The 22,627-nt window shown below is 37.4% G+C and overlaps 2 protein-coding genes and 1 pseudogene across 3 annotated transcripts in view; all 3 read right to left on the bottom strand.

The window, feature by feature from the left end:
* Positions 1–22,627, bottom strand: part of LOC148776901 (olfactory receptor 11G2-like) — a 55,697-nt pseudogene that overhangs the window by 10,831 nt on the left and 22,239 nt on the right. The gene's annotated exons all lie outside the window — the stretch shown is intronic.
* LOC129562869 (olfactory receptor 11G2-like) overlaps positions 1–22,627 on the bottom strand; it is a 107,454-nt gene that overhangs the window by 62,614 nt on the left and 22,213 nt on the right. The gene's annotated exons all lie outside the window — the stretch shown is intronic.
* On the bottom strand, positions 13,910–14,855 carry LOC148776903 (olfactory receptor 11H6-like). Its single transcript, XM_088840413.1, has one exon. The coding sequence runs from the start codon at positions 14,853–14,855 to the stop codon at positions 13,911–13,913; it is 945 nt and encodes a 314-aa protein (XP_088696539.1). The 3' UTR covers position 13,910.

Below are 22,627 nucleotides of genomic sequence, written 5' to 3'. Positions count from 1 at the left end.
GATACCCATAAACAGAGACCTCTAGGAACCAAGGACAGTGATGGGAGTCTTAAGTGCCCTCTGGACATGGATTCCTCTGATAGAAATCAGAGGAATTCTACTCTCTCCTCTTGTCCCCATCCAATTACAGATGTGGAAGGTTAGAGTTGTTTTGGTAAATTGATTAATCATCTTTGTTAAAGCTTCTTTCTCTGACTCTGAGTGAGACTTAGTCTTGAACACTGTGTGACTTCTATGGTGAGAGAAGCAAAAACAAAGCCACTGAAATCACCTGAGATTCTGTTGCCAGTCATTTGGTCTTAATTTATTAATTTATTTTGTGGATCACTTCTGTTATTGAGAGACAGTTATCATTTGTATGAAAATGACCCAAGTGACGTGATTGAGTGAGGATACTTATTCAGGAAAATATAAGTGCAGAATACAAACCTAGAAACTTTCAATAACAGTATTCTAGCTGAGAATATTTATTCACGTATTCATGATAAAATGTAATACTTTCCAGATCACATAATGTTATAACTTTAAGGATGATCTTGATGATTGCAATTAGTGACATAACAGATAAGAGGAAAAGTTTTTCGTATCACACTTCACTGTAAGTTTCCTCTTTAGTCTGTAAATAGATCATATATGGCAGAGCAAAGCTGTGAATAATTCCTCTGTAGGAGAAACTGAGAGTTACCCAGAAGCCAAAGTAACCATGAGGAAAGAGAAAACAGCAAGAAATATTTGGTCCTGATGTGGGTGGGGATTCCATTGACTTTGTAAACCATATGGGAGTGAACTCAGCAATTTGGACTGTTCAGTCATCACCTTGCTCTTCCTCCTTGAAGAGGCAGTGGACCATCATTTTCTCTGTGGCAGAGCCAAACACAGCTAAAAATAGGGAAGGCTTAAGTTTTTGTTTTTTTCCTGCCCTCTTCCTCATAGCTGCTTTGTCAGTTATTTCCAGATGTCACTTTGCTAACATCTTTGTTCCCCCAAAGACCTGGTTTTGACTGGGTACAACTAACTCCTGGTTAATAAGAACAGAATTTATACACACTGAAGCTCTTACCTTGTTCTTATCTCCCTCATTTCTCTGATTCCCAGACTTCTTATCTGCAGGGATGAATCTGCTTAAATTAATTTATAAACCTGAGATTCTATTACTTTCATGACACACAAAAGAAGGCAGAGCTAAAATGAACATCTAAGAGTTGTCTTATATTACCTCTTCTGAACCTGTCTTCTTGTAGAACTCAAGGGTCTGACTTATCTTCTGTTTCTGCTGCAGCAAAAGGCATGTAAGATGGAGGGCATGGCTTGTTTGGCAGCCAGCGGCCCAGAGAGCTCGTTAACCTTGCTAGACACTGATACTGGTTTGGAAAGAACCTGGCATATTTGCTGAAAAACAGAGACTTATCTGAAGCCTATGTTTTATTTCTCCTAAGGGATATAGTCTCCTATGAATTCTAAAACTGAGTATTTATGAGGGAAGATTATTAATCATACCCCAAATGTTCCCTTCCATTGGGAGTCCTTCTTTGGCCCTTTGGGACCCTGTTTCTCCAATAGTGGATGATCATCTCATGTTATTTTTAGAGCAGATGTTTATTTTGTCCTTTGGTCTGGTTACCTTTGGGATGGTGCAAACACTCAGCATCATCAGTTTAGCTAAAGTATGATGTTTTTGTTTATCTTTTATTCCTTTACATTCAATTTTATTCATTTTTTGAGTCTGTCTGCAAGTTTTGAACTCTCTTATGTGTTAATATCAGAGTTGCCTTATGATAGTTCTTTCTTTTTCCTATGGATTCACTCTGGCTAGAAAATATTATTTCATTTCGTTCTTTGGTAAAAGGCTCTCTCTTCTGGGTTGAGCTCTGTGCTTTTAGCCTGATAGTAATAAGTAAAATATCATTTCATGGTGAACAGGGCCCAGGAAACTGTGGTACAAGTGGTGAAATGCCAAACTTTTAGAAGATTCATCTCCTTCTAGTCCTTTAAACTATGTCTCTAAAAGTTGACATGACTGTTGAAATTGCCTTGCTTCTTTTCAAGATGACCTAAACTTCTGAACCCCTTTGTTTTTATTACTTGGATGTGTGTGCATATGCATATAGGTATGTATGAATTTAGATCAGACATTTACTTTTTATTTTTAATATTGGTTTGGAACAGTCTCTAATGAGATGGACTCTTGCTAACAAATTACTAATAACTACATATCATTTGAGTGAACTCTGGGAGTTGGTGATGGACAGGGAGGCCTGGCGTGCTGTGATTCATGGGGTCGCAAAGAGTCAGACACGACTGAGCGACTGAACTGACTGACTCACTGACTGACATATCATTTACTGACAAAAAGAGGTTTTTCTGGGGAGGGGGATATTAATTTACCTTGCTCATTTTCTCAGCATCATTTCTGTAAGGTAGAAGTGTTTTTGTCTTTTAAATGGTAACATCACTTCTTCCATCATGAAAATTGATATCTGAGGATGCCTGGTCATCAAGTTTTTTAGAATGGTTTATTTATTAAAATGTTTGCAATCAGAGAAGAAAAATAAAAGGAATCTAGATTGGAAAAGAAAAATCTCTCACTGTTTGCAGATGACATGATCCTCTACATAGAAAACCCTAAAGACTCCACCAGAAAATTACTACAGCTAATCAACGAGTATGGTAAAGTTGCGGGATATAAAATCAACACACAGAAATCCCTTGCATTCCTATACATTAACAATGAGAAAACAGAAAGAGAAATTAAGGAAACAATTCCATTCATCATTGCAATGAAAAGAATAAAATACTTAGGAATGAATCTACTTAAAGAAACAAAAGACCTATATATAGAAAACTCTAAAACACTGATGTAAGAAATCAAAGATGACACAAATAGATAGAGAAATATACCATGTTCATGGATTGGAAGAATCAATATAGTGAAAATGAGTATAATACCTAAAGCAATCTGTAAATTCAATGCAGTCCCTATCAAACTACCAACAATATTTTTCACAGAACTAGAACAAATTATTTCACAATTTGTATGAAAATACAAAAAACCTAGAATAGCCAAAGCAATCTTTAGAAACAAGTATGGAATTGGAGGAATCAACCTGCCTGACTTCAGACTATAGTACAAAGGTATAGTCATCAAGACACTATGGTACTGGCACAAAGACAGAAGTATAGATCAATGGAACAAAAATAAAATCCATGCATCTATGGACACCTTATCTTTTAGAAAGGAGGCAAGAATATCCAATGGAGAAAAGACAATCTCTTATTTTTATTGGAGGCTAATTATTTTATAATATTATATTGGTTGGTTTTGCCATACATTGACATGAATCTGCCCCGGGTGTACGTGAGCTCCCCCTCCCGAACCCCTCTCCCACCTCCCTCCTCCCCTTATCCTCCCTCTGGGTCATCCCCGCGCATCCTGTAACATGCATCGACCCTGAACTGGCGATTTGTTTCACATATGATAATATACATGTTTCAATGCCATTCTCCCAAACCATCCCACCCTCACCCTCTCCCACAGAGTCCCAAAGACTAGAAAAGACAATCTCTTTAAAAAGTGGTGCTGGGAAAACTGGTCAACCACTTGTAAAAGAATGAAACTAGAATACTTTCTAAAACCATGCACAAAAATAAACTCAAAATGGATTAAAGATCTAAACGTAGGTCATAAACTATAAAACTCCTAGAGGAAAACATAGGCAAAACACTCTCCAACATAAATCACAGCAGGATCCTCTATGACCCACCTCCCAGAGTAATGGAAATAAAAGCAAAAATAAGCAAATGAGACCTAATTAAACTTAAAAGCTTTTGCACAACGAAGGAAACTTTAATCAAGGTGAAAAGACAGCCTTCAGAATGGGAGAAAATAATAGCAAATGAAGCAACTGACAAAGAATTGACCTCAAAAATATACAAGCAACTCCCACAGCTCAATTCCCGAAAAATAAATGATCCAGTCAAAAAATGGGCTAAAGAACTAAACAGACATTTCTCCAAAGAAGACATCAGTTCAGTTCAGTTCAGTCACTCAGTCATGTCCGACTCTTTGCGGCCCATGAATCACAGCACGCCAGGCCTCCCTGTCCATCACCAACTCCCGGAGTTCACTCAAACTCATGTCCATCGAGTCGATGATGCCATCCATCCATCTCATTCTCTGTTGTCCCCTTCTCCTCCCGCCCCCAATCTCTCCCAGCATCAGAGTCTTTTCCAGTGAGTCAACTCCACTGGTCGCATGAGGTGGCCAAAGTATTGGAGTTTCAGCTTTAGCGTCAGTCCTTCCAATGAACACCCAGGATTGATCTCCTTTAGAATGGACTGGTTGGATCTCCTTGCAGTCCAAGGGACTCTCAAGAGTCTTCTCCAGCACCACGGTTCAAAAGCATCAGTTCTTCGACGACCAGCTTTCTTCACAGTCCAACTTTCACATCCATACATTACCACGGGAAAAACCATAGCATTGACTAGACGGACCTTTGTTGGCAAAGGAATGTCTCCGCTTTTTAATATGCTATCTAGGTTGGTCATAACTTTCCTTCCAAAGAGTAAGCGTCTTTTAATTTCATGGCTGCAGTCAGCATCTGCAGTGATTTTGGAGCCCCCCAAAATAAAGTCTGACACTGCTTCCACTGTTTCCCCGTCTATATCCCATGAAGTGATGGGACCAGATGCCATGATCGTTGTTTTCTGAATGTTGAGCTTCAAGCCAATCTTTTCACTCTCCTCTTTCACTTTCATCAAGAGGCTTTTGAGTTCCTCTTCACTTTCTGCCATAAGGGTGGTGTCATCTGCATATCTGTGGTTATTGATATTTCTCCCAGCAATCTTGATTCCAGCTTGTGCTTCTTCATACAGATGGCTAAAAAACACATGAAAAGATGCTCAACATGACTCATAATCAGAGAAATGCATATCAAAACCACAATGAGGTACCATCTCATGCTGGTCAGAATGGCTGCTATCAAAAAGTCTACAAACAAATGGTGGAGAGGGTGAGGAGAAAAAGGAACCCTCTTACACTGTTGGTGAGAATGCAAACTCTTATAGCCACTATGGAGCACAGTGTGGAGATTCCTTAAAAAACTGGAAATAGAACTCCCATACAACCCAGAAATCCCACTGCTGGGCATACACACCGAGGAAACCAGAATTGAAAGAGTCTCGTGTACCCCAATGTTCATCACAGCACTGTGTGCAATAGCTAGGACATGGAAGCAACCTAGATGTCCATCTGCAGACAAATGGATAAGAAAGCTGTGGTACATATACATAATGGAATATTATTCAGCTATTAAAAAGAATGCATTTGAATCATTTCTAATGAGGTGGATGAAACTGGAACTTATTTTACAGAGTGAAGTAAGTCAGAAAGGAAAACACCAGTAGAGTATATTAGCGCATATATATGGAATTTAGAAAGATGGTAATGATAACCCTATATGCGAGACAGCAAAAGAGACACAGTTGTAAAGAACAGACTGTTGGACTCTGTGGGAGAAGGGTTTGATGATTTGAGAGAATAGCATTGAAACATGTATATTATCATATGTGAAATAGATCTCTAGTCCAGGTTTGATGCGTGGGACAGGGTGCTCAGGGCTGGTGCACTGGGATGACCCAGAGGGATGGGATAGAGAGGGAGGAGGGAGGGGGTTTCAGGATATGGAACACATGTACACCCATGGCTGAATCTTGTGAATGTATGGCAAAAAGCACCATAATATTGTAAAGTAATTAGCCTCCAATTAAAATAAATAAATAAATTTTGAAAATGTTTGGTGTTTGAGGGCACAAAGAATTTTTTGACATTAATATCTGACAAAATTATGATTAGGAACAAAGGATTTCTTTAACTATCATAAGATGAAATGTGATGTTTCTGATATTTGAACTGAAATCACAGAATTTAATCGGAGTGAGTTGAGGAACACTTGAGCTTTAATATATCTATATCTCTAAATATATAGTAAAGTTCTCCCTCCTGTACAATCATGATCTGACCACTAAGCAAACCAAGCAGACTTCAGTAACTACACGTAACAGGTGATAGAGATTTCACAGAATTAGTAAAAAAAAAAAAAAAGTCAAATAAATAGCAGAAACATAAGCAACAAAAACCATAACCACAACAAAACTTGGAGAAGTGGGGGGAATTTGATGTTCAGAGTTTTCACTTTATATTATTTAAAACATCCCATTTTAAATAAGAGAGACACATGCAAGACATACAAAGAAATCATACGGCCCATATACAGGAAAAAACATCAGTCCAAATGTGGGTCTTACTAGGTAAATAATTTAAATGATCTTTTATAAACAAGCTCAAAGAATTAAAGAAACTTGTCTAAAGAATTAAATAAAATTATGAGAATTATGTTTCACCAGATAGAAAACATCAAGAAAGATACGTGAATTATAAAATATATCAGATGGAAACTGTTGAAAAGTACAGTAACTGAAATAAAAATTCAATACAGGGGTTCAACCCTGTATTTGAATTGGTAGAAGCAAGATTCTGCAAACTTGAAAATAGGTTAATTAAGATGATCCAATCTGAAGTGAAAGGGAAAGGGAAGTAGCTCAGTCGTGTTTGACTCTTTGCGACCCTGTGGATTGTAGCCTACCAGGCTCCTCCCTCCATGGAATTCTCTGGGCAAGAATACTGGAGTGGGTTGTCAATTCCTTCCTCAAATCTGAAGAATAGAAGCCAAAGAAATGAAGAAAACTGATCAATTTAAGAAAGCTGTAGGACACCATCAAGCATACCAACATATAATGGGAATTCAAGAAGTAGAAAAGAGATAAAAAGATGGTGAAAGAATCTTTGAAGAAGTAATAGGTGAATACATGAGAGAGTCAATTTTTAGGTAGGTTGATAAAGAGTCCAGGGCCCTCAAGGAGGAAGGGGTCTAGGGCCCTGGAGGAGGAGAATGGAGTCTGGGGCTTTCAAGGAGGAGAAAAGTGAAAACTTTTTTTTCTACATTCTTTCTTTTAGCCACATAAAATGCTTTTTCTTTAAGCCCTGAGCTAATGGCTCAAGGGTATTTTTTTCTCTAGTTCAGTTCAGTCGCTCAGTCGTGTCTGACTCTTTGCAACCCCATGAATCATAGCACCCCAGGCCTCCCTGGCCATCACCAACTCCCAGAATTCACTCAAACTCATGTCCATCGAGTCGGTGATGCCATCCAGCTATCTCATTCTCTCTCTTCCCCTTCTCTTCCTGCCCCCAGTCGCTCCCAGCATCAGGGTCTTTCCCAATGAGTCAACTCTTCACATGAGGTGGCCAAAGTATTGGAGTTTCAGCTTTAGCATCAGTCCTTCCAACGAACACCCAGGACTGATCTCCTTTAGAATGGACTGGTTGGATCTCCTTGCAGTCCTAGGGACTCCCAAGAGTCTTCTCCAATACCACAGTTCAAAAGCATCAATTCTTAGGCGCTCAGCTTTCTTCACAGTCCAACTCTCACATCCATACATGACCACTGGAAAAACCATAGCCTTGACTAGACAGACCTTGGTTGGCAAAGTAATGTCTCTGCTTTTTAATATGCTATCTGCTGCTGCTGCTGCTAAGTCACTTCAGTCTTGTCCGACTCTGTGTGACCCCATAGACGGAAGCCCACCAGGCTCCCCCTTCCCTGGGATTCTCCAGGCAAGAACACTGGAGTGGGTTGCCATTTCCTTCTCCAGTGTGTGAAAGTGAAAAGTGAAAGTGAAGTCGCTCAGTCGTGTCCGACCCTTAGCGACCCCACGGACTGCAGCCTACCAGGCTCCTCCATGCTATCTAGGTTGGTCATAACTTTCCTTCCAAAGAGTAAGCGTCGTTTAATTTCATGGCTGCAATCAGCATCCGCAGTGATTTTGGAGCCCCCCAAAATAGTCTGACACTGTTTCCACTGTTTCCCCATCTATCTCCCATGAAGTGATGGGACCAGATGCCATGATCTCAGTTTTCTGAATGTTGAGCTTTAAGCCAACTTTTTCACTCTCATCAAGAGTCTTTTTAGTTCCTCTTCACTTTCTGCCCTAAGTTTTTCTCTAAATTCTGTACTAATGATTATATAACAACAATGTATCTCACTTGAGGACATGTTTCTCCTTCTTAGCAGGAACCATCTAACTAATCCTGTTATCTTATGTGGGAGTGTGTCTGGTAAGACCTTTCTACTGTTAGTTCCTTTTTTTTTTTTTTTTTGCTTTTTTTCTACTGTTCGTTCTAATCTGGTTAATTTAAGATGTATGTTGTGGGAGTGGATCAGGTAAAGGTAAATATGACCTTGATAAGACTAGCTAGTTGGGGCTCTCTCCATCCCCCTACTGATGTCTACGTCAGAAGTTTTCTGTGTCCTTTCTTACTGTAATAAAATTTCTGCCACTCAAAAGCTTTGAGTAATCAAGCCTGGTCCCTGATCCTGAAGCTAAATCTTTTTCTTCAGAGATCACGGAACTGTCCACTGTAAGCTATCATACACACCAATATGATGACATTAATCAACACATCCAAGAAGCTTAAGAAATAACAATTTCTTTCATATCTGTTAGCATTTTATTTTTATATTTAACTTCTATGTGTGCCTGCTCAAGTACTTTTAAAAGTCAAATTCCATCTATATTCATCAAAAATATTGGCCTGTAATTTTCTTTTTTTTTTGTAGTGTTTCTATATGGCTTTGGTGTCAGGGTAATGGTGGCCTCATAGAATGAATTTTGGAATGTTAGCTCCTCTTTGATTTTTTTTTTTTGGAGGGATAGATATTAGTTCTTTTTAAATATTTTGTAGAATTCCCCAGTGAATCCCTCTGGTCTTTCATTGTTGCTTGCTGGGAGTTTTTGGGTTTTTTTTAACAAATTCAATTTAACTTGTGATCAGTCTGTTCAAATTGTCTGTTTCTTCTTCACTCAGTCTTGTCAGGCTGTATGTTTCTAGAAATTTGTCCATTTCTCCTAGGTTGTCTATAATCATTAGCATATAACTGTTCACAGCATTATCTTTTGATTTTTTTGTTTCTCTGTGGCATTTGTTGTCATATCTCCTCCTTCATTTCTTATTTTATTTAGGGCCTCTCTTTTTTCTTCTTGGTGAGCCTGGATAAAGTTTTATAAATTTTGCTTATATTTTTCAAAAAACCCAATTCTGTATTTCATTGATATTTTCTATTTTACTATTTTATTTATTTCCTCTCTGATCTTTATTATTCCCTTCATTCTGCTGACTTTGGGCTTTATATTCTTCTTTTTCTAATTCTTTTAGGTGGTAGCTTAGATTGTTTACTTGATATTTTTCTTGTTTCTTTAGGAAAGCCTATATTGCTATAAACTTCCCTCTTAGAACTGCTTTTGATATAGCCCATTAATTTTGGAAAGTCGTGTTTCCATTTTGACTTGTCCTGAGGTATTTTCTGACTTCCTCTTTGATTTCATCATTATCCCATTCAATTTTTAGTAGCGTTTTGCTTAGGCTACATGTGTTTGTTCTTTTCCCATTTTTCTCCTTGTCGTCAATTTCTAGTTTCATATTGCTGTGGTCAGAAGAAAAACTTGATAAAATTCCTATCTTGTATTTGTTGAAGATTATTTTGTAACCTAGTATGTCATCTGTACTAAAGAATATTCCATGTGCATTTGAAAAGAATGTGCATTTTGCTGTTTTGGGATGTATTGTGCTACAGACATTAATTAAGTCCAACTGGCCTATTGTGTCATTTAAGACCCCTTATTGATTTTCTATCTGGAATATCTGTCTATTGATGTCAGTGGGGTGTTACTATTATTGTACTATTGTCAATTTCTGCTTTTATGTCTGTTAGTATTTGATTTGTATATTTAGACTTATTGTATTGGGTATGTATATGTTAGCAAGTGTACTATCCTCTTCTTGTATTGATCCCTTTATCATTATACTTTTCTTTTTAACATTTTTTTTAAACTTAACTTTTAAAAGTTGATGTGTAGGTGATTTACCATGTTGTGCCAATCTCCGCTGTACAGCAGAGTGACTCAGTTATACACAAACAGGATTTTTAAATATTCTTTTCCATTATGGTTTACCCATTATGGTTTCTATTGAAGCTAGTTCTCTGTGTTATACAGTAAGACCTTATTTTTATCCATTCTCTATATAACAGCTTATATTTGTTAATTCCAAGTCCTTCCCTCCCTCACCTCTTTCCTCCTTGACAAATATAAGACTATTCTCTATGTCTGTGAGTCCTTTCTGTTTTGTCAAGTTCATTTTTGCCGTATTTTAGATTCCACATATAAGGGATATCATATAGTATTTGTCTTTCTCTTTCTGAATTCTTCACTTAGTATGATCATTTCTAGCTCTATCCATGTTGCTGCAAGTGGTATCTTCTTTGTCTTTTGTTGTAGCCTTCCTTTTAAAGTTTTTGTCTAATACAAGTATTGTTACTCTTGCCTTCTCTTCTTTTCTATTTGCATGAAATATTTTTCTTATTCCTTCCCTTTCACTCTGTGTGTGTCTTTGGCCCTGAATGGAGTCTCTTATAAGCAGCATATTGAAGGGTCTTGTTTTGTTACATCAGCCACTCAATGTCTTTCATCAGAGTATCAAACCAAATGCAACAATGTGTAAAAAGGTTCATGCACCATGGTCAAGTTGGGTTTATTCACAAAGGGTTACAGAGATGGTTCAACATATGCAAATCAGTCAGTGTGACAAAACACATTAACAAAAGGAAAGATAAAAATCACATGATCTTCTCAAAAGACACATAAAAACATTGACAAAATTCAGCATCTATTCATGATAAAACTCTGATAAAAGTGGCTATATATCTCAACATAATAAAGGTCATTTATGAAAAACCCACAGCTAACATAATATCCAGTGGTGAAAAGCTGAGCCTTCCTGCTAAATTCAGGAAAAGAAAAGAATGCCCACTTTCATCACTTCTGTTTAATAGTTTTGGAAGTCCTAGCTACAGTAAAAAGATAAGAAATAGAAAGAAAACAATATTGTAAAGTAATTAGCCTCCAATTAAAAATAATAAATTAATTTAAAAAAAAGAAAAGAAATAAAACATCTAAATTGGAAAGGAAGATATAAAAATGTAACTATTTGCAGATGACATGATATTCCATCAGTTCAGTTCAGTTGCTCAGTCGTGTCCGACTCTTTGCGACCCCATGAATCACAGCATGCCAGGCCTCCCTGTCCATTACCAACTCCCGGAGTTCACTCAAGCTCATGTCCATCGAGTCGGTGATGCCATCCAGCCATGTTATTCTCTGTCGTCCCCGTTTCCTCCCACCCCCAATCCTTCCTAGCATCAGATTCTTTTCCAGTGAGTCAACTCGTCGCATGAGGTGGCCAAAGTATTGGAGCTTCAGCTTCAGCATCAGTCATTCCAGTGAACACCCAGGATTGATCTCCTTTAGAATGGACTGATTGGATCTCCTTGCAGTCCAAGGGACTCTCAAGAGTCTTCTCCAGCACCACAGTTCAAAAGCATCAATTCTTCGGCGATCAGCTTTCTTCACAGTCCAACTCTCACATCCATACATGACCACGGGAAAAACCATAGCCTTGACTAGACGGACCTTGGTTGGCAAAGTAATGTCTCTGCTTTTTAATATGCTATCTACGTTGGTCATAACTCTCCCTCCAGGAATAAGCGTCTTTTAATTTCCTGGCTGCAATCAGCATCTGCAGTGATTTTGGAGCCCCCCAAAATAAAGTCTGACACTGTTTCCACTGTTTCCCCATCTATTTCCCATGAAGTGATATTCCATAAATAACCCTAAAGGCTCTACCCAGAAACTTACAGCTGATAAATGATTTCTGTAAGGTTGCAGGATATAATACACAGAAATATATTGAATTTATATACACTAAAAATGAACTATCAGGATGAGAAAGTACAAAACAATCCCTTTTAAAATTGCATCAACACTCCCCCGAAACACTAGGAATATATTTAATCAAGGAGATAAAAGGCCTATACTCTGAAAACTATAGAACATTAGTGAAGGAAACTGAAGATAATACAAATAAATGGAAAAATATCCCATGCTCTTGGATGGGAAGAATTGATACGGTTAAAATGGTCATACCACCCAAAGCAATCTACAGATTTAATGCAACTTCTATCAAAATACCCATGACATTATTCATAGAAGTAAAACAAATAATTATAAAATTCATATGGTGCTTCAAAAGACCCTGAATCGCCAAAGCAATCTTGAGAGAAAAGAACAAACCTGGAAGTATAACCCTCCCAGACTTCAGTCTATACTACAAAGCTACAGTAATCAAAATGGCATATTATTGGCAGCAGAAAATAGACACATAGATTAACAGAACAGACTAGAAAGCCCAAAAATGAACTTGCACACCAACTGTCAATTAACCTATGACAAAGGAAGCAAGAGTATACAATGGATTGGCTGTTTAACAAGTGGTGCTGGGAAACCTGGAAAGCCACCTATAAAAGAGGGAGATTAGAACATTCTCTCATACAATATGCAAAAATAAACTAAAAATGGTTTAAAATCTAAAAGTAAGAATGGAAACCATAAAACTCAAGGAAGAAAACGTAGGCAGAATGGTGATGTAAATTGTAGCAGTATTTTCCTGGCTCAATCTCTTAAGGCAGAAGAAATAAAAGCAAAAATAAACAAATGGGGGAAAAACAAATGGTACTCTGCGGACAGGAAAGCAATATTGCTAACCTGCATCACTCCAAAGGCTAGTACAATGCCAGAATACTTTTTCATATTTTTTTTTCCTATGCATTTATTTTGTTGTTGGTTTAGTCATTAAGTCATGTCTGACTCTTTGACACCATGGACTGTAGTCTGCCAGACTCCTCTGTCCATGGGATTCTCTAGGCAAGAATACTGGAGTGGGTTCCCGTCTCCTTCTCCAGGGGATCCTCCCAACCCAGGAATCAAACCCAAGTCTCCTGCATTGCAGGCAGATTCTTTACTGACTGAGCTATGAGGGAAGCCCCTTTTCTATGAATAATCTCTTCATAAAAGCATGTACAAATCATTCAAAAGAGATTGACCTATCCTGGTTATAACTTTTTTTTTTTTTTTTTTTGGCAAAGCAATGATTGTTATATTTGGGTTATAACATGTCTTATTAAAGGTATAACCCTCCCAGACTTCAGTATGTACTACAAAGCTACAGTGGTCAAAACAGCATATTATTGGCACAAGAATAGATACATAGATTAATTGGAACAGAATAGAAAGCCCAGAAATAAACCCACACACCTTGGTCAATTAACTATGACAAAGGAGGCAAGACTATACAGTGGATAAAAAAACTGGTTGTTCAACAAGTGGTGCGAGTAAAACTGGACAGCCACCTGTAAAAGAGTGATTCAGTTTGACAGATTTGCACTAAAGTGGCTTTTGACAAGAAAAGGGGTGTGTATATGTGTGGTCTCACTCTGTGTTATCACGGAATTTTGTTGTTGTTATTTAGACACTAAGTCATGTCCAACTCTTGTGACTCTATGGACTGTAGCCATGCTCCTCTGTCCATAGGATTTTCCAGACAAAAATGGAGTGGGTTGCCATTTCCTTCTCCAGGGGATCTTCTGAATCCAGAGACTGAACCTATGTCTCCTGCATTGGCAGGTGAATTCTTTACCCCTGAGCCGCCTGGGAAGCCCATTAAAGAGTCTAGAAATTCCTAAATTTGAGGGTTCTTAACCCTTTCTGTATATTACAGTATCCTGTGGGACTTTTCAAAATACCCGTGCCTTGCTCCTAATACCCCTATTTCAGAGTCAATTAGTTGAGAACCACTGCTCGGTTGGAGGTAGATGTCAATAGAAAGTGTTACATGTGGTTGTGATTATTGTGAGCCTTTTCAGAGATCAATGATTTTTCCAACTTTAATTTACATAGTCCCAGTTTTAGGAACCTCCTACAACTTTCTTCAGAGCATCTTTCATTTCTTTATTCCGGAGGCTATAGATCATGGGGTTGAAAAAGGGGGTCAAAACTGAGTAGAACAAAGTTGTGAACTTCTGCATGCCCTCTGCTTGTCCTGACCCTGGACTCACATATGTCATCATGACAGAACTATAGAACAGAAACACAACAGCCAGGTGTGAAGAGCAGGTGGAGAAGGCCTTCTTCCGGCCAGCCACTGAAGGCACCTGCATTACAACCCTCAGCACCAGGGTGTAGGATCCAGTAGTGTAGAAAAAGGTGGCAAAGATAAGGAGGGAGCTCATGGTACCACATATGAGAACAGTCCCTGGGACTGGGACACATGCTGAAGCCAGGGCCAACAGAGGACCCAGGTCACACAGAAAGTCATCAATCACATTTGGGCCACAAAATGGTAGCCGAGTAACAAGTATCACTGGGATCAGAAACCAGAGGAAACCGTACACCCAGCAAAAGATGACCAGGCTGCTACAGAACTTAGTAGTCATGACGGTGGGGTAGTGCAGAGGGCGGCAAATTGCCAGGAAACGGTCATAGGCCATGATGGAGAGAAATAAGCATTCTGTTGTGCCCAGTGAGAAGAAGAAGTACAACTGGAGGAGACACCGAGCAAAGGAGATGGTTTTGGTTTGGGAGAAGAAGTTGGCCAGCATATTGGGCACATCAGAGTTGACATAGCAGATCTCCAGGAAGGAGAAGTTGGCCAGCAGGAAGTACATTGGGGTGTGGAGCCGGTGGTCCCAGCGCACTGCGCACACGATTGCCACATTTCCAAGGAGGGTCATGATGTAAGTTATAAAGAATATGGAAAAGAGGAAGATCTCTATTTCCCAGCGGCAAGGGAAGCCCAAGAGGATGAACTCACTCACAACGTGGGAAATATTTCTGACCTTTGACATCATCATTTCTGTCCATTCTGTGAGGATTGGAGCAGAAATTACATTTACAAAGAGAATTATGTCTCCTGGTTCCTCCCCAGGAGATGAGCATATTTTCCTGAGCATAAGGGAGGGGACTAGATCAATAGTTCCTATTTTTGATTGGGCAGTCCAACAATACAGTTGTTGAGTGTACTCCTCTATATATGACTATTCGCTTTTAAACTATCAACAAAGCACTGTCAATAAATATAGTAAATATTGGTAAAGATTTTGAAAAAAAAGTTTTTTTAGAATTAAAATAAAAGTAGAATTTCAGATATTTCCTTTCTGCATCTCTCATTGGGTTGCCTGGTGCACTGAACTTTGGAGAACATTGGTCTAGACAGTACAGATGGGTATCTGCATGCATGCTAAGTCGCCTCAGTCGTGTCGGACTCCTTGCGACCCCATGGACTGCAGCCCACGAGGCTCCCCCGTCCATGGGATTCTCCAGGCAAGAACACTGGAGTGGGTCGCCATTTTCTTCCCCATAAGGGTGTCTGGCTAATGCTAAATTAATATACAAATTTTGACATGGGCAATTTAATTGTAAAAAACTAGAATTGACAGATTTACTGAACAAAAGAGTGTTATCAACTAAGTGCCTTAAAGGAGAGAACGTGAGGCTACCCCTCATACTGTGTTGCTGACACAGAGCGCAATGGTATTATAATCTCTTTTGCTCTAGGAACTCATGCAGGCTTAAATTCTTTGGCTTTTTTGGGCAGTAACTTTATACTTTTGACTTCTATTGAATTTTTATTATACGAAAGTCCTTAAAGTTTTATTCACAGAACTTAAAACAAGAGTGGCCCCATTTAGTGGTTGTGTTATTGAGTTTTTGAAGTGAGGGAGGTTAATTACTGAATTTCACAAAGTGTTTCATTGAATGAGATCTTAAGACTTTCAAATATTAACTTCCATTTGTATTTTTATTCCCTGTGAATCTGATAAAATTTCTCATGATTTTCACCTGTGTGTTTGGTTAGAATATGTAGAACATTAAAAATTGCTTTTTTAGAGAACTTAAAACTTTTTCTAGGTTAACACATATTATTCTAAACAATTGGGAATAGATGGCTAAGCTCAAAACAGATAAACAGCACAAAAATGGTGAAAATGACTTTGTATCTGAAAAACTTTCTGGCATAATAAACAAATCTGGCATTAATAAACAAAGGGCTTATTTAAAATTTTAAAAGTAGCTTTTAAAACTGATGCCCTTGTTCAGTTTCAGTTTTTAAAACATTTTCTTCCTTTCTTTAGCATTCTTCAGAGACACCAATAGTGATTTTGAAATCACATCTGTAAATTCTTTCTGTACCCAGGGATATAATTTGCTTAGGTCTGAAAATATAAGTTTATTTAAAATTATTAAGTGCTATTTTACTTTATTTTCTTGTCAATTCTCTTTTATACATTTTTCTTCTTTCTTTTGAAAGGAGATCAATCCTTAGAGCTGTCCATATTCTAATTTAGATTGATTGTCCTTAATGTTTTCTCTCCAGAGGGCAGCAGATGGCCTAGTCTTTTTCTTTCATCTCATAAACTTGCAAACAAGGAGACCACAGCGCTATAGGCTGGTATGGAAAGACGTTCTTGTTTAGTGAGCTTCAGTGAAAAGCTCACTAAATTTCTCATAGAAAAACATCCCTTGCTTTTAATCACTTTATTTCACTTGTTTCTCTGTCTCTGTCTCTCTCTTCATTTCTTTTTTTCTTAGAATTACTTCTAAGATGACAAGATGACCTGAGATTTTTGTTGCTGGAAAATTTAAGAACTGTCTACAATACAGTCTTATATAGTTTCAGTATGTGGATAATAAAGGAAAATATTTCTTAACATATTTTTATTAAAACATTTTAGAATAATAGCATTAACTTTTTGATTGCTATCCATCATGAACCTTAGTTCATTTTCTATCAACTGCCACTTTGTTAGCATAAACTGAGTGTGCCAGCTACAGTCTTTTCAGGCTTAGCTCCTAAATTTAGCTTTATAAGCTAATCACTAAACTAAAGAATTTAAAAATTCAATACAAGTTTGCTTAGTGTCTACTGCATTCTTGTATACTAAGCAAGGGGTGTTTTGGAACATATATTTATATTCATTCATGGTGCAATACTGTTTTCAGTAAAATTAAGAGGCACTTTAAGTTAATATAAGTTTCAGTGTAAATTGTGGTAGTTAAATCTATAACTCCACATTTCCAGATAAAGGTCACTAATTTAAATATGAAATACATAATTTTGATTTTTCAGATTAACAAAAATGAATAATCATGATACCAGAGTTGATAAAGGTGCAATGAAATGACACTTAGAAAAACTGTTGGAGAGTATATTAACTTGTACATGTTTTTTCTGGCTGGCAATTTAGAAATACTCAGAGCTTTTAAAGCATTTATACCCATTAAATAAGAATTAGAGGTGTAGAAAAAATTCATACAGTGCATAAGAATTTTTAGGAATCATGTTAAAATACAGATTCTGACTCAGAAGGAGTGGACGGGGTTTGGGATTCTAAATTTCTAATAAGTAATAAGGTAATGTTAATTCTTTGAGTAGTAAAAATTTATAAAGTCCTCCATACTTTATAGAGTTCTTTGTGTAGCAAGAGTTTATGTAGTTCTTTATATATACTTCTTTAGAAAAAGTAAATAATACTGAGTAAAATTAAAAAATTTCTGGAAAAAATGAAATTAATAGTGGTAAGTTTTTCAAGATCAGATGATAGGTTGCATACTTTTCTTAGTTATACATGTCTGTGTTTCTTAAAATTTCTATAAATAACATACATTACTTTTATAAACTTAAAAGACAAACATTAAAAATTATTATTCTTGAAGGCACTTTTCTGAATCTTCCACTTACCCTAACCAATTTTTGTGACCTTTGCTATTTCTGGAATGTTACAAGTTGCTAGGAAGCCCATTATTTATGTCATATGTGACTTATACCATGCAGGATATAATTTCTCACTTTCTTGCTGCTGCTGCTGCTGCTAGTCACTTCAGTCGTGTCCGACTCTGTGTGACCCCATAGACGGAAGCCCACCAGGCTCCCCCGTCCCTGGGATTCTCCAGGCAAGAACACTGGAGTGGGTTGCCATTTCCTTCTCCAATGTGTGAAAGTGGAAAGTGAAAGTGAAGTCGCTCAGTCATGTCCGACCCTTAGCGACCCCACGGACTGCAGCCTACCAGGCTCCTCCATCCATGGGATTTTCTAGGCAACAGTACTGGAGTGGCTTGCCATTGCCTTCTCCGCTACTTGGGTTTAAAGTCAATGAAGTAAGTCTCTGTGCCAAGGTTGAGGAGAAAGGGAAGATTGCCAGCGGGGCATCCTAAAGGCTGTATTTTACTTTAAGTGGCCAATGCCATTTCATAAACCTAGGACACGGATTAGAAGTTAAGTTTAAAAAAATCAAATGCAACATCATGAGAAATGATAGCCATTAGCTTCTGGAGAGAATTCGTGTTATTAGTCTTTTCCCATTTGAAGGAAGCATACCTTATCCTCAATCAGGTAATACTTTTCTTCCTTGAGAAAGAAAGAAAAAAAAAAAACAGGAAAATGATACCATTTTCCATTTTGGGTTTTAATTTTCTTCAAAATTTTAAGGAGAATATTGTAGTTTAGAATAAAAGTCAAAAAAATCATGATGATATTAGACAGGATTAAATAAAGGCAATATACTTATTTTTCTTTTCTTTCACCTTTACAGTTGATAAAATTGAATGTAATGGTTTCTTTTTCAACCAGACAGGTAGAAAGATACTTTCTCCAACTCACATTTCCACTGTCAAAATATAACACATATTTTTCTCTGTCCCATGTTCATGAATATGCCCTTTGTTGAAGGAATTGATTCAGGCACTTACTAGAATAGGAAACAGTGTCTGCAGATAAGCCTTTCCTCTGCTCTTCATTTCCCTTGGATCTCAGAGTTCTCTCCCTTGTGCTTTCACTTCCAGAGCATTTGGGGAAATATTTTTCTGTTTTTTGGAAGTTGAAAAAGATGTGTTTCCCCTGCTCCCCATCCAGCAGTAGTAAGAATGAAAGCTTGAATTTTCCACTTGTCCCCAGTGAAACTGTTGCTGGGCCAAAGCCAGTTTCCCTAAAGGGGCTCTTTGCTGAGATTCCCTCAGCTGGGATGGTCATTACCCCAGGGACTCATCTTTTGTTAAGGTTGTTTCAAACATCTGATACTCCTTTTCTCATAATGGACCAATGATTCCACTCTATCAGTTGATGCTATGCATTTGCCATATAATTTTGAGCTTCTTTGATTAAAGGGACAGTTATTTTTTTATTTTTTAATTCATTACATGGGTTCAAAAGCCTATCCATGCCTGTAGCTACCCTTGTACTTTGGCATACAAATATAGCAGTTAATATTTACTGAAGACTTGTTACATGTCAGGCAGTAAGATGAGTAAATTTATGAGTAATTTCATTTAATCCCTTCCCAATCTGATAGGTTAGATGTACTATTATTTTTACTTATAGGGAAGCTATTGAAGCTTATGTTAATTAAATAATTTGTAACATTTAATAAATGGGGATGACAATATCTGAATTCAGTTCTCTCTGAGAGTGAAGCCTGAGTTCTTAAATAGTAAACTATTTACCTTCCATCTTTACCTGTCAAAGATGGGAAACAATTGCTATTGATATCTTATGCTAGATACTGTGACAAATTCTTATATTTAACTCATTTTATTTAATCCTTACAACACCCTGTGTGCTGGGTATCACTGTTGCAATTTTTTAAAATTCTGATTATCAAGGTAACTTGTGTTTAAACAAAAATTTGGAAGAGTCAGAAAAATTCAGGGAGCTAAAAAATTACTCACAATTTTTTCAAGCACAGATAATTCAAGTTAAAACTTGGCTTATTCCCTCTGGTCTTTTTTGTTGTAAAAATTTATACATATGAGGTCATACAGCACTTAGTATTCTGCTTACATTTATAGCCTGCATTTTTCCATGTAACTAAAACTCTCTTAAATACTATTAAAGCTGCATAACACTGAGTGTTGTTTTAATATCATTTCCCTAGGGTTTTTAGGCTATTTAAAATGTTCTGGTCTTAAAATAATGCAATAAAAATCACTGGGCTTAAATTTTTGTTTAATATTAGAACATGTCCCTAGAGTAGACTACTTAAAGGAAAATTACAATGTCAAATATATATATATATAATTCTCAGAAGTAGACTTGTTAGATTAGATATATTCTCAGAAGTAGACTTGCTAGATTAGATGGTAGTTCTATTTTTAACTTTTTGAGTAACCTTCATACTGTTTTCCATAATGGCATACCAATTTACACTCTTACCAAGAGTAGACAAAGGTCCCTTTTTCTACATCCTTGATAAGCAATTGTTATCTCTTGTCTTTTTTGATGCTAGCCATTCTAACAGGTGTGAGGTGATATCTCATTGTGGTTTTGATTTATATTTCTCTATGATTAGTGATTTTGAGTAACTTTTCATGTACCTGTTGGCCATTCATAAATCTTTGGGAAAATGCCTATTCAGCTTCTTTGTCCAGTTTTTAATTGGATTGTTTGTTTTTTCCTCTTGAGTTCATGAGTTCTTTATACATTTTGGATATTAACCCCTTATGGAGACCCCAGTTCAATTTCTGGGTCAGCAAGATCTGCTGGAGAAGGGATAGGCTATCCACTCCAGTATTCTTGGGCTTCCGTGTGGCTCAGCTGGTAAAGAATCCATCCGCATTGCAGAAGACCTGGGTTGGGAAGATCCCCTGGAGAAGGGAAATGCTACCCAATCCAGTATTCTGGCCTGGAGAATTCCATGGACTGTATAGTCCATCGGGTCGCAAAGAATTGGACACGACTGAGCAACTTTCACTCACTATCAGATACATGGTTTGCAAATATTTTTTCCCATTCCATAGGTTGTCTTTTCATTTTGTTGATTGCTACTTTTGTTGTGCAGAAACTTTTAAGTCTGATATCATACCTCATGTTTGTCTTTGATTTTGTTGCTTATACTTTAGGTGTCATAGCTGAAAAGTCATTGCCAAGATCCATGTCAAGAAGCTTTTGTTTTCTTCTAGGGTTTTTATGGCTTCAGGACTTATGTTTAAATATTCAATCCATTTTTAGTTAATCTTTGTGATAAGTGTAGGATAGGGGTCTAGTTTCATTCTTTTATATGTGACTATCCAATTTTCTCAAATTTTTGTTGAAGAGATTGCCTTTTTTCCACTGAGCATTCTTGACTCCCTTGTCAAATATTAAATGGCAACCCACTCCAGTATTCTTACCTGGAGAATCCCATGGATGGAGGAGCCTGGTGGGCTACAGTCCATGGGGTTGCAAAGAGTTGGACACAACTGAGTGACTTCACTCACTCACTCACTCACTCACTCACTCATGGATTTATTTCTGGATTCTCCATGCTGTTCTGTTGGTCAATGTGTTTGTTTTTAATGCCAATATTATACTCTTTTGATTACTATAGCTTTGCAATATAGTTTCAAATCAGGAAGTTTGATGCCTCCAGCAGTGTTCTTCCTTCTTAAGATTGCTTTGGTGCCTTTTGTGGTTCCATACAAGTTTTAGAATTGATTTTTCTATTTCTGTGAAAAGTACCATTGGAATTTTGAGAGATTTCATTGAGTCTGCAAATTGGCCTCCCAAGTGGCTCAGTGGTAAAGAACCTACCTGCCAAAGCAGAAGAAACAGAAGATGCAGGTTTGATCTCTGTGTCAGGAAGATCCCCTGGAGAAGGCAATGGCAACCCATTCCAGTATTCTTGTCTGGATGATCCCATGGACAGAGGAGCCTATGGTCTATGGGGCTGCAAAGAGTCAGACATGACTGAGCACACATGCCTTGGTTGAATAGATTGCTTTGGTGAGTATGAACATTTCAACAATATTACTTCTGATCCATGAACATGGACCCATGGAATATTTTTCCATTTACTTGTGCCTTCTTCAATTTCCTTCATCATTATCTTATATTGATACATCAGTCTTTATTAAGAAGCCAAAAATAATTGAACAGCTGTGGTACCATGATATTCTTTTACCCTAAAAATCAACAATCAGATGCCAGTCACCAAAAGATCAGAAAAAGGAAGAAAGAAGAAGGGGTGCTGGTTATGGAATATGTGACCCCTTTCCATTGTTCATGTATTTATAATTTATCTGTTGTGATAACAGTTAAAAAACAAGTTACTTTCAAGTTTGTGATGCTCACAGGGAAATTGATCTGACCAAACTGTATCCATTCTCATCTAGAGCAGTTGTTCTCAGAAGAACTTTACTATGGATAAAGTGAAGCTTTTTTAGGATCAGAATATTCCTCAACAAGTCTGAGATGTCACAGGAATATACTTCCAGTAAGTCAGAGATTGTGCATCCAAATTGCTTTCTTTTCAAGACTCATTAAAAAAAATTTTTGTGTATCCTAGAGGGCAATCAGGACATCTCCCAGTGTTTCTTTTGTGTGGGTCCTCAGGAAAAAGAAAACACATTAAGGGGAGGGGAGAAAAAAGAGATGGATTTTCCTTAAATAATAATCCTGTCAAAGCCAGAAGTGATTGAATGCTAGGAATGTATGCCTTCTTCTGCAGACAGGACCCTTGAATTCTAGTGGAGGTTGGACATACCTCATCAGAGTGAGTGTGAATGAATCCCTCCTTTTATTCTGTCTTCCACACAACAGATTGATATTATTTATGTATTAAATGAATGAATAGATGTCTTGAGGTGGTCAGTT

This window comes from Moschus berezovskii, chromosome 9, assembly GCF_049115385.1.
Source record: "Moschus berezovskii isolate FMDL1 chromosome 9, NW_MosBer_1.0, whole genome shotgun sequence".
Classification (NCBI taxonomy): Eukaryota; Metazoa; Chordata; class Mammalia; order Artiodactyla; family Moschidae; genus Moschus; species Moschus berezovskii.
The sequence above is the reverse complement of the archived record's forward strand: the minus strand, read 5'-3'. Positions and strand labels throughout refer to the sequence as shown.